Source organism: Cyprinus carpio, chromosome B15 (assembly GCF_018340385.1).
Source record: "Cyprinus carpio isolate SPL01 chromosome B15, ASM1834038v1, whole genome shotgun sequence".
NCBI classification, from domain to species: Eukaryota; Metazoa; Chordata; class Actinopteri; order Cypriniformes; family Cyprinidae; genus Cyprinus; species Cyprinus carpio.
In genome coordinates this window covers 18,848,531-18,861,206 of record NC_056611.1, presented here as the reverse complement: position 1 = coordinate 18,861,206, position 12,676 = coordinate 18,848,531, and the positions used below count along the sequence as shown (strand labels likewise).

Sequence of the window (12,676 nt, the reverse complement as noted above, 5' to 3'; positions counted from 1 at the left end):
TCTCATTTTATGAAAAATGGCAAAAAGTAAGGGTATTTTGTGTGTAGACACAGACAAAACGTCTACTGGGTGAATAGAGGATGAATACAAGGGGAGATGGAACCATAAAAAAAAAAACTACATAATTTACTACAATGTTTTTTTATTTACTATTGTAACAGGCTACAGGCATTAGTACGCAACTTTTAGAGAAGTGGATTGACTTAAGGTACATAACATTTGATTCACTTCTGTCTCCTTTTTATGTACATGATCAATTGACTTTGTGAACAATTTGTCTGTTGTTAATCTGTTGCAGATAATGCTAGTCTGCCACAGAGATCTGAAGATGTGAGATTCTGGTCTGCTGTAACGGGGCCTTGAATAAGACATGAGAGTAGGTCACTGATGTTGTGTGCTCCCAGCCCTCGGGAGGAGTGTGAGAGACAAGATGTCAGAAATGGGGTTGCATACACCTCATACACTCATGCTGATGGTTAAATGTAGCCTAGTACTTTGTTGTCAAGCACTCTCACACTTCATAATCTCACTTCACTTCTCACACTATAATATTATCATTGGAAATTATTATATTAGCACTTTAAACCTCTTTTAATCTGAGATTAAGCAGTCATTCTCCAGATGTACACAGTGAAATGACTGCATGAGGTTAAATGCCTCTTATCATTTGTCGGAGCTTGTTTGGTACTAGTGCGTGCATGTCGTTTTTGAGCACACCATCTGTTTGATGGCACCGTCACTGACCTCAGAGAGGGATGGTGTAGGGTCACTTCTGCCATGTTTGTGCACCTGAGCCTCAGCCAAGTGTGCAGATTGACATTTTCATTCTGCTGTGTCCTGGTCTAGGCCCTGTGGAAACAGCGCTGCTCTTGTCAGATAATGCCTATGAATTAGGCATGAAGGCCATGTGCTCATCCCATCACTACCACCCCCACAAACTCCCATTCCTTGTCCAAACATCTTAAAACACAAGTGCACACTTGCAGTGGTTAATTTCATTTGGCAACATTGAATGCTGTCCACTTATTCTGTCTTTTTTTTTTTTTTTTTTTTTTGATAGATAAAATGTAAGGTGTTATGGGTGTACTGTTAATAAGATGGATGGATGGATAGTTAACTGTATAAAGGATAGACACTGGTGATACAATAGAAACAAGTGATACGGTAGGTAGAGAGAGAGATAGATAGATAGATAGAGTGAGAGATACGACAGATACAATACAGTGTGTATATATATATATATATATATATATATATATATATATATATATATATATATATATATATATAATATATCTAGCTCACTGCTGTATTTAGTTTACATTAATATTCATCTTCCTGTGGCCAATTCAATTCGAATTGCAATTCTCACAAATTAAAAAGGAGCTGTAATGAGTCTGTAGAATTGAACAGCTGCTGATAATCTTGAGTTTCTAGCTCACTGCTGACTGGCTCGTCTTTTGGTTTTTCAAACTACGGCTCTAGTCTGTCAAGATGAGGGATGTGGAAAATGTGCCTGTAAAAAATGACTTCATAGAAGCAGACATAGAGTGATGTTTACTCACAATGTCTGTGAGATAAAAGCATTAGGACCATTACCCTTTGAGCCAAGGGACTCCTGGAGTGGCACTGTATTGTATTTCGCCCGCTTTTATAAGGCCTTACAAATTACAGCTCTGGGAATATAAACAACAAGCTTATACAAGGAGTCTTTGTGCTTGCATGTGTCCCTGTCTTTTAAGGGCCAGCATATTATAATCAGGTTATGCTCAGGTCATCATCGGGTTACACTTCAGACCAAGCACAAATTAATAACGTTGACCCTTAAGGTAAATTCAAGATGCCGAATACACCTTCCAAACCCATCAGTTGTATCCATCAAATCAAGACCATCCATTTTTCCTCCTCCTCCTCTTATGGACTCTTCCTCAGAAATCTGAATTTCCACCAAGTACAGGGTGTATACTGTGCTGTTTTATTCTTTGGGCATTCTACTGAGAGAGAGCATTAATAATTCACCTTTTATTCATATTGGATTTGAAGCAAATGCGGAACAATTGGTTTACTGTTAGTGTTCGAAACAGTGATGTTTATGAGCTGTTGCATCTTCAGCACAAGTGTCATGTTTTATTGAAGAAAAGTGGCTTGTTTGTTCCTATAAGCACAGACCTGATGAAATTTGTGCTTGCTTCACTTCACAGCCACATTAGTGTGTAAAATAGTTTTCATGGTGCAGAGGTCTCAGCCACCTTAGGTGAGATGTAATTGTGCATTAGTTGAGGTGAATTTATTGTCTTCCTTGAAGTGTGGACGTAATTAGGTTTTGTGTCTTCTAAATTACAAAAGTGCAATGATCCTAATACTGAGCCCTGAGGCACTCCTCCAGTCCTTATATTATTATTTATCTGAATGAAGCCACAAATTTTTGCTGATCACAAGCAGAACTTTTGTTTGACCCTTCTAACACATTTCCAAGCCGGTGAATATTCGCTTGGATTGTAAAGCCATGCCTATTCAAGAGGAAAATGCGTACAGCAGAGACAAGAGTTGCTCCCTGTGTGGAAGAGCTTTTAGATCAGTGTTCCCCCTTTGGGAGTCACTGACTTTTTTGCACTAACAATAGCACTGTAACAGTGATTTTTATTATAAACTGAGTTTAAACTTGCAGTTTATCTGCTCTCAGTAATGGGAACTAGAGTGAAGACAGAAGAGAAAACATCCTGTGTCTTGCTGTGATGTTTCATTCTCAGGCTTTTAGAGTGCAATGTAATATGCCTGAGCAGCGTATTCCATTATTCATTAAAATAAAAAAAAATAAAAAAAGTTCCAAACCAGCAAATTGTTTACAGTGCAAACAGGAGGTCTGTATTTATTAAACTATGAATTACTGGGCAACCCAGGGTTCAACCATTTCTTTTCAACTGAGTCTTGTTTTTCATTTTAATGGGTGCCACATGAATGCTGCAGTTTTGAATCAGATATTTGCGTTCCAGAATTTGGTTTTCATTATGTTTGTTATTAAAAGCATCCCTGTTTACCCTTTTAGCTCACTGGTATTATTACTCTACACTAATTACTAATGTGTTGTGTCAGAACAGGAATAAAAATTATGTTGACCCATTGAACTTGCATATTATTATAGACTGAATATTATGTCCTAATAATAACTACTAAATTTGTTACATACTAAAAATATCCGATTGTCTTGATTGTCTTTGGGGTCCATTGCAAATAATAAATTATTTATGGTGGATTTTTGTTTTTTATGATGTTAGATAAACTGAGGGACCGCTGGATGAACACAGGTCTGTGGGACAAGCTCGAGGAGCGGAAGACTGTAATTACCGAACCACGTGGTGGTGGCAAGGGTGATTTTGATGAGTTGCTGCAGACATACTACGAGGCCATCAGAGGAACAGCAGCCAACAGTGAAAACAGAGGTTAGTGTTGATTCATTCCAAATGCCTTGTTTAAATGTGTTTGCTGTATGTTGATTATGATTTATTTTCCCAGATGGAGCACTGCTGGTTGCGGTTTGCAGAGGAAAGGTTAGCGAGGGCTTAGACTTCACTGATGATAATGCCAGAGCAGTGGTCACTATTGGTATCCCGTTCCCCAATATCAAAGACTTGCAGGTAATGGTCTGCAAAAATCATATGACAATTATAATTGCATATACTATATTTGACATGTCTATGAAGTTTCTCAGTTATATTCGATCTCTTGAGCCATGTTCAAATCTATCAAAAATAGTAGATTTAATTCACAGAATTCTGTAATAACATGGTGTCATATTTGCATTATTTCTGAAGTCACTATAATGCCTGACCTTGAAAAGTCTATTGCTTTAGTAGTAGTTCTAGTCAATGTGATTTTTATTTTTTTTTATTTTTTTTGGTTCAAGATGATTCAAAACCATCTATGTAGCTTCATGAGCTGTGAACTGATGATAGACATTTCTAATAGAGAGTAACTTTGCTAGGCTCGCCTAATTTTTTAATAAACTTATTAAAAACATTTTCTTCATCCTCATTTCAACCCTGGAGTATCATTTGTCCTCTCATATTGTTCATGTTTTTAAAAAGTTACTTTGTAGGCAGAACATCAGTTCCCCCTTGCTGTGATCTGTAAATGAATTGTCAATAGGGATTGTGCTGTGTATACTCTGTCCTTAGCAGATAGACCTGACCTTTAAGCTTCCCCCTCTGTCTACCTTGCTGTCAGAGTATGTTGAAGCTCTCCTAACTGGGTCTGTCACCGTGGGGATATGTACAGATGATTGACACTTCCGAGCCCTTCACCTTAACGGAAGCTGTTGGCGTGGTTGTACCCTTACCTCTGGGGAAGGCCTTTGATTTTTTTTCACTTCTGCTCCAGTGGAGTCCGATTGAGTTTGCCATTTTGGATGAGTTTTGGAGGGTTCTGAGGTAGGTTTTAATCATGTGGCTTGTTGAGGACAAGCAATGAGTTGATTTGCCAGAGGGGGTGAGGAGCAAGGAGGCAGGGGTTTCTAGTGCACCTGGCCAACCGTAATGATTCTCCTTGTTTCAAATGCCACATGAAGTGGTTGACAGCACTCAAACGTGTTTGTTTGCTGCCCTCGATTTCCCCTCAGTACATCCCCCATCGACATAGGTGATGCTTTGCCTCGTTTGCCTAGTGCAGGTTAAAAGATGAAGGATGGTGAAGGAGTTTTGGCTCTTTCTTATCCTAAACAGAGAAGAGAGTATGCTGAAACCTTTGCTACTTGTGAAATGAGAATTATTTTTGCAGTTGGGGAATAAGTCTCTCTACAAATCATCTTCAAAAATCATCTTTTTCAGTTTCAGTACTTTTTTTCAGGATTCCCACAGTGATGATTGCCAGACCTGAGAAAGTCAAATGCCATTGAAATGAGAAAATACATATGAAAATGAGAATATGCTTAAGGCTGCATTTTTGTTTAAATATACAATAAAAACTCTAATAACTTTTTCTATTTTGATTTATTTTACCGTGTATTTTATTCCTGTGATGACAAAGCTTACTTTTCAGCAGCCATTACTCTAGGCTTCAGTGTCATTGCTGTTTTTGTAACAGTATAAAATTCTTTACTGTCACTTTTGGTTAGTTAAATGCATCCTGAATAAAAGTAATTGAGCAAAAGTAACGGAATAAAAGTATTAACTACTAAAAAAAATCTTGAACCCAAAATTGTGAATAGTAGTATACATTTTTTTTGTAAGTGTTTTGCAAGCCTTAATGATGTTCAAATTGTCATTGAATTGTTCTTTTGAGCAAAACTTGAACTGGTCAAATCAGTTTACAGAATAATAAATTATGTAGTTTCCAGAATATATCTGAATCCAATTTTTTTTTTTTTAGTCTTTATTCTGTAAACACAAATGACTGGCAAGGTCATGGAAATCCATTGTTTAAAAAGAGTACCAAGTCTCTTTTATGCAAGCATTTTATGAAAGTCCATCTTTTCATTGTTCATACTAGGAAACAACAGTTCACTTAACAGTTAACAACACAAGAATGTTTATATATACTGATAGCCTGCATGTAAGCTTTTGGTTGAATGCATGGGGGGTGGAGATGACCCCTGGGGATATCTAGGATATGAACCCATTAATGCAAAGGGAAAAGAGGACACTGACACTATAGTAACTCTATACAAAGCCAGTCTAACGAGCACATTAATGTTTGCATTAGCCCTCACAGGGAGTCATCCAGATTTTTTCCAAAAATGTAAAAATATAAATTTAGTTTCGTTATTTGTTTCAAGCTTTCAGATAGGTACGCACATGCTTGAATTTATTGCGACTTGTGGCTGTTCCTGTTGTGTGGATGCCTGCACAGTCTTCCCAGATAGACAGAAACGCTATTAAAGTGCCTCTGAAACGAGAGTATAGCTTTTATTAGTCCGTTATTGGGAGCAAGATCAAAGGTGAACTTTAAACAGTCTAAGGCATTGTAAGCTGATGGTGCACACATAAAAATAGCCTCTGGTGAACATAAAAACTGGAGGGAACATGTTTTGTTTCGCTAAGAAAAATCATCTCAGATTTAAAAGGCAGTAAAAGGACTATTCCAGCTGATGCCTCGATGCCTAATGAACAGCTTGTGCAAGACCATGGAAAGTGTGTTAAATTGTAAAGGTTTGTGTGGAATGTTGTATCTCGTTTCTCTTTGATTTTCCTTTTAATTATGGAGCCGAGGACTCTTAGTGTGACCCGCTCTGCTGTTTCCTAACACGGACAGACAGCAGGCTACGAGATCTCAGTGACGAGCGCTGCCGCGGCAGTGTGTTCCGCTCTGCTGTAATGCATGCCTCTTGGTCAAATGTCTGTTTTTAAGGATGAACAGGTATGGAGGTTGAAGCTGATGTGAGAGTGGGCTATCTCCTGACATTTTACGTAATACCTTCCAGCTTGCGGTTTCTTGCAGATTGAGGAGATTTGGCTAGCAGCGAGAATTGGCTTTTTCACATATGTAAGCTGTCATGTCGGATTGAGTGTTGACGTGATACCGGAAGGTGAAGGGCCTTGATAGTGAAATAGACTCTGATTGGATTTATATGACAGTCTGCCTCGGGGTAGCGGCCTTTAGTTGATGACAGGATCTCTATCCAGATGCTTTTAACCCTTCCACTGGGTTAGAGATTGAGATTGTGCATCAGATGGCGGATTCGGTCATGCTGAAGTGTTTGCTCTTCAGTTCAGCCCCATGTGTATGTCAATGTGTCCATGTGTTTCTAAATATCCCTGATTAAGGTGTGTGACAACATTGGGGATGACGCAGAGTTGATGTGTACAAGAGACAAGCCTTACCTGTGACGGTCATGCCCTTGTGCAGGTTGTGGCATCTGAAAACACAGTACCTGTCACAAATAGTTAAGGTTGTGGCCGTCCTGTCCCATCCGACGGTATTTGAACTTTTCACTTGTCAATTCATAAAGGTTAGCATTAAAACCGTGAGGGCAGCGGGTGAAAATTGATGGATGCCTCCCTGGCTTTTTTGGCAAAGCAGATGCCTATTGTCTGGTGGCATCTTTCTTCCGCCTCTTTGCAATGGATCAGCGGGTGTGGACAGGAGAGTATGAAAGCACTTCAGGCCCAGGGTGTCATCTTCAGGGGAGTTTTGCCCTCTGCAGATCATTGCTCTCCAGCCCTACCTCCTGCCAGTGTTAATCTAATTAGTTCTATATGAGCGGCACGGTGGTGGTGCAGCTGCCCAACTCCCAGCTAAGAATTAAGAATGAGTTGAAGATGAATACTGTCTTCTTTGACCATTTAAAATGGAATCTTTATTTGAACAAGAGCAAAATTCTGTCAGTTTACTGTCATTTTAAACTTGTAAGTATTTGGGGTTTCACAGAAGAAAGACAGTACGTCTAAGTTAAGCAGAATGCCTCAGGATTGGCTCATGAATTGCCTAAACCAGCAACCTTCCAGTTAGAAGACCTGTAAATTTACCACTATACAGTGCTTAACCCATGATATACTGTTTGTTTATTTTGCTCAGGGATGGAATCTGTTTATCAGAAGTTTAAAATGGTGTTTTCCAGGCCTATAAATGAACAGAATAGAGAAAGTCATAAAAGTCAGCAAAAGTTCTGTGCATAGACTACCATTAAAATATTTGAGCCTGTAAGATTTTGTTTTTAAAAGAATTTTCTCCAAGACTGCATTTATTTGATCAAAAATTTAAAATCAGTATTGTGAAATGTTATAATTTAAAATAACTGTTTTTTATTTTAATTTATTTTAATATGTAATTTATTTCAGTGGTGGCAAATCTGATATTTTAGCAGACATTACTCCAGTCTCCTCAGTGTCACATGATCCTATTTTTTTATTGATGTTGAAAACAGTTGTGCTTCTTAATATTTTTGTGGAAGCAGTGATACTTTTTTCAGGATTCCTTAATAAATATAAAGTTTAAAGAAACATAAAAAAAACATTGTAACATTATAAATGTATTTTCTGTCAGTTTCTATCAGTTTAATGAACCCTTGCTGAATAAAAGCAGAAATTCCAATAATTCCTTTCTGACCCTAGTCTTTGTTGTTTTTTTACCCCTTCCATCTGCTGAAATTCTATGTTTAATGTTTTTATAGAAGCTATTTTGGTCCAAGTCAGTTTTTTTTTTTTTTTTTTTTTTTTTTGCATTGCAGGTTGAACTAAAGATGAAATACAATGACAAGCATGCCAAGTCACGAGGGCTTCTGCCTGGTGGGCGCTGGTACGAGATTCAGGCATATCGGGCACTAAACCAGGCACTCGGAAGGTCAGAGCCACATGAATTTTACAGTTGGTATTTATACATATGTATTTCTCTTGACATGATACAAATCTTTTCAGACCATTTTGGTGTTTGCTGTCCTCATAGGTGTATACGACATCGAAATGACTGGGGGGCACTTATACTGGTTGATGACCGGTTTAGGACGAACCCAAACAAATACATCACAGGTAAATTAATAATGGTCTAAAAGTGCTAAAAATGATTGTCCCTTTGTGTCACCCAGCTGTAGTTCCATTTCTGTATCACTAGATGGAGATAATGACCTACCGCAGGGGTTTTGACTGTGGGCTGCGGCCAGATAATGTGTACATAAGGTCTTGCTCTTTTACATGTAACAGTGATGGGTTGAAAACATTCATTACTTGAAGATCTACACGTATTGACAGTACTGTGGTAGTGTTATGAAAATAGTGGTGAAGTAGAGTGGTTAAATGTTTGTCAAACGCTGCTGTCCTCTTCTCTCAGGCCTGTCAAAGTGGGTGCGTCAGCTAGTGAGGCACCATGACACCTTCACTGGCGCCATGCAGTCCCTGGAGTCCTTTTCTCAAGGCCAGCGGGGGGCAGTAGAGACCTTCGAAGAGACACAATCTCAGGCTGCCCCTCAACACCCCAGCCCTTCCACTGTTACCTCACCCCCTCCTGAGATAATCACCCCCCTCAAGCCATTTGACCATAGGCTTGCACCGCTGAACCTACACACTGAGGTGCGGGCGGACAACTCTGAGAGCAGGTCTTCTGAATCAGGTATATGGCTTGAGTGGAAAAAAAATATTAATTGTATTTGTTTAACATTCTCATTTGCGTCCTGAAAGAAGTCACGTTATTTGGTGATGATGGATAACTGTTGGGCCAACGGTTTCCTGCTACACTCCATTAAAGGCCAGTAACTTCCATGCAGTTCTTTTATTTCTGTCTTTTAAAATGAGACCTTTTTGGATTATTTACATCTTGCTCTTCATTTCGTTTATAGGAAAAGTTCACAGAAAATTTTAAAAATAATTTTATTGTAAATTAACATGTTTTTTTTTTTTTTTTTTTGCTGTCGAACAAAATAGAAGAATGACTGATTATAACTAATTATTTATTTATTATTATTTATTAATTTCTTTTGAAACTTAGAACTTTTACTCTAGTTCATGTAAACAAGTGATCAGTACATTCTTCAAGAGTTTTCTTTTAGTTTACCAAAGAAATCTAAGGAAGTCAAATAGATTTAAACCAATGTGAGGGTGAGTAAACAATGACAAAATGTATTTTTGGGTCAGCTATTTCTTTAATATTGTTGGAACCTTTATGTAAAACCATGTGGTAAGTGAGCGTGCGTTTATGTGGCATGTACATCAATGCGTGTGTGCTGTACACGCTCTTCACTCCTCATTGCCCCTGTCAGACTCTGTGGCCCCTGACTGACTGAACAGCATTGGGATGAGCAGATGTCAGACTGTTGCTTTTAATGAAAGCCCTTTGACCTTTGTTTGTGGTAGATTGAGCGTGAGTATTTGCGTACACTTAAGAACAAATCAGGGACTCCACTCATTCAGACATATAAACCATATTGTAGACCCAAACCTAAAGCCCCATATGCAATTATCATAGAGACCCTGTGGTCCACCATTTAATCAAAGCTAACCCTCAAACGTGTTTTGTCTGACGAACAATGCAGGCTGTATTGTTTTAACCGAAGATTCTGATTTGAGGCATACATTTGAGCTGGTATACACACCCAAGCGTTTTGTATAATTGTCACTTAGATGTCTTTGTGACTGTCTGTTTGAACAGGTAACAAAAAGAATATGCAGCATCCATCTGAACCAAGCAGAGAACATAATGTCCAAAGGACACCATGGCCTACAAGCCACCTCTTCGCTTCCACTCCAGTCAGTAGCCAATTCAAGACTCCTATTTTTCAATCCGAGCCAGATGCAAGTTCAGTGATCAACAAGCAAGTTAAGCATGAAGTCATTTCTGTGGCACCAAAGCACCAAATAAATGTTGTTCCTGACTTAAATGACAGTTCAGTTGAACCTCAACTTGAGCAGGTTTTTGTGATACCTGCCTCTACTTCAAAGGACACCACCAGCAGAATGGACAATGAAGATACTGAAGAGGATGAACAAAGTATCTTCTACAGCCCGGAGCTTTTTGAAGGAGCTGAGGAGGAGAAAGAAGAGACTACAGAGATGGAGAAATCTCCAGAAGTCAGCCATCCTCTCGCTAATAGCACAGCCAGTGTTCTTTTAGAGGACCTCTTTGGTTCCGAGGAAGGAAAGAGGACATTGTCTGAAGACCTTGTGAGCAGCACTGTCCCAGACAACACATTGTTACAGGGTAGTACAGAGCAGACAGGTTTAAACTGCAGGACAGATGTTGGCGCCAGCAGTAGTCGGTTACGTAGACTCTCCAGATGTAGGCAGAAAAGGCCCAGCACATCAGCAGCATCAGGTAAACTCACCAACTATTTTAAACATGTGCTCCCAACTAGCCAGCCATGCATCATTACAATTGATGACTGATTATGTTTAGCTTTGTGTATGATGAAGAAAGAAAAGAGCGAATGTATGCAAGTCTATTGTGTCATATTTGGTGTAATAATGAACATTTTAATCATACCCCCAAAAATCAACATACGGCCTCTGATCGGTCTTTAATAAGCTTCTGAGAATATGTGTATCTTTTATAAGAATTATTAAAATAAGTGACAAGCACATCCTCCTCTGTGTGATGTAATGTCTTGACGGAGTTGATTTTAATAAGATGTACTGTACTGTGGGGGCTAAAAATTGGAAGGTGTGGGGAGGGGGTGTACATGGCTGATTTCACTCGGCTGAGAGGTTCTGCATTTTTACTCAAAAATTACAGCCCAGTAAAGTTTTATTTGTGTGAACTCTGAATGTAAACGGGGGGCAGCTGTGTAGTGCTGGGGGCCGGGGCGCCAAGGGCATGTGTGTCTGTAAACAGACACATAAAGCTGCCTTTTTCTGTCTCGCTCTCACTAAAAGCTCTAAGAAATGACATGGCGTGAAGGATTATGTTACATGAACACACAAATAATAATGCTTAGAACCGGGCTAATTCTATAGTAAAATATTTTCAGTAAAGTGGTAATTAAAATTGTAATTATGTAAATTGTAATTATTAGTAGTAGTGTTATTAAAAATATAAGTAATTGTTTATTTTAATTAATTAATTAATTGTTTAAATAAAATAATAATACTGTAATGGGTTGCACAAATAAGGATTATTTTTAATTACATGACGAATCCATCATGGTGGAGATAATTAATTACTCTTAGATGGAGGTTTCAATCACAGGTTAGAATTCCAATCCCCAATTTGTTAATTTCAATTTAAAATTAAGTGGTGCGTGCAACAAAACTCGATTTAAAATAAAAACTTTGCTTTGCTTAATTTAATCCTTGTTTGTGCAACCCACCCTAATGTTTTTTAATAGTGCGTGTTCTGGGCTTCTGTATTTACTAGTTTTGTTTTTATTTAAAAAATAACATGTTACTCCTTCCTCTCTCATCTTGTTTCCATGACTTGGAGCAACAAAGAACAACAAAGCAAGCTATTATTATGATTATTATTGGTCAAACTTTATTTTAAGGTTCGATTCTCACTATTAACAAACCATTAACTATGACCTTTGCTTCTATAAATTTTTATTATTATTATTATCTAACAGAATTTCTATTCTCTCTCTTTGTGTCCAAGACCCTATGAATTTTTTTTTTCTTTTTTTCTTTTTTGTAAACATGTTAATTTAGAAAATTTCTCAGTAACCAATTGGACAAAAATTTCTATTACTATGTCTCTTAGCAGAACTAGAAAAAGGTGTCTTAGTATTTGAATACATAAATATGACAGTATGTGGTTACAGTGCTTGTTCCACATCTAAAGTATAATGCTTTTTTAGATAATATTTTTGAAAGGTGTTGTTACTGGCAGCAATATTCGAATAGTCTGACAGTGATAAGAATGAAAATGGACTCTAAAATATGTTATTACTCTCATTATGTTCTGAGGAACATATCAAATTATTTTTTTTTCTTTCCTGAGACTTTGCAAATAGGGGGAGGCTCTAGCAAATTAACCACCATTAGCCTGACAGGATTTGTCTCGTTAGAGGGGCTTAAACGGCAACACCGTTAATGTGGGGGCAAAGGAAGAAATTTTATTAAAGCTCATCCTTCTTCATCTGCCCTGTGCAGAGGCAGCCAGTTCGTTATTGTAATTGCATGGCGGGCTGAGACCGGCCCATTAGTATCAATCTGAATGAGGATGCTAAAGGCTAAGGCATGAGAATATGTGTAGTTCAAGACATCATAATAAGCTGTCTGCAGCCATGCATAACTGCAAAACAGTTGGACCCTACCCCAGCTAG

General features: G+C 38.1%; 1 protein-coding gene across 14 annotated transcripts in view; it reads left to right on the top strand.

The window, feature by feature from the left end:
- The window catches only part of brip1 (BRCA1 interacting helicase 1), a 53,620-nt gene that overhangs the window by 20,468 nt on the left and 20,476 nt on the right, over positions 1–12,676 (top strand). For 12 of the 14 annotated variants that reach the window (XR_006156576.1, XR_006156578.1, XR_006156577.1 and 9 more), the window contains 6 exons: positions 3,269–3,440; positions 3,514–3,635; positions 8,162–8,274; positions 8,377–8,459; positions 8,758–9,036; positions 10,072–10,734. Coding sequence is in view for 9 of the 14 variants with exons in the window: in XM_042739628.1 (XP_042595562.1) it covers positions 3,269–3,440; positions 3,514–3,635; positions 8,162–8,274; positions 8,377–8,459; positions 8,758–9,036; positions 10,072–10,734 (1,432 nt within the window). In the remaining 5 variants the exon portion in view is untranslated. Of the gene's footprint in view, positions 1–3,268; positions 3,441–3,513; positions 3,636–8,161; positions 8,275–8,376; positions 8,460–8,757; positions 9,037–10,071; positions 11,000–12,676 lie in introns of those variants that run through there. The other 2 variants (XM_042739634.1, XM_042739633.1) reach the window with 1 other exon arrangement.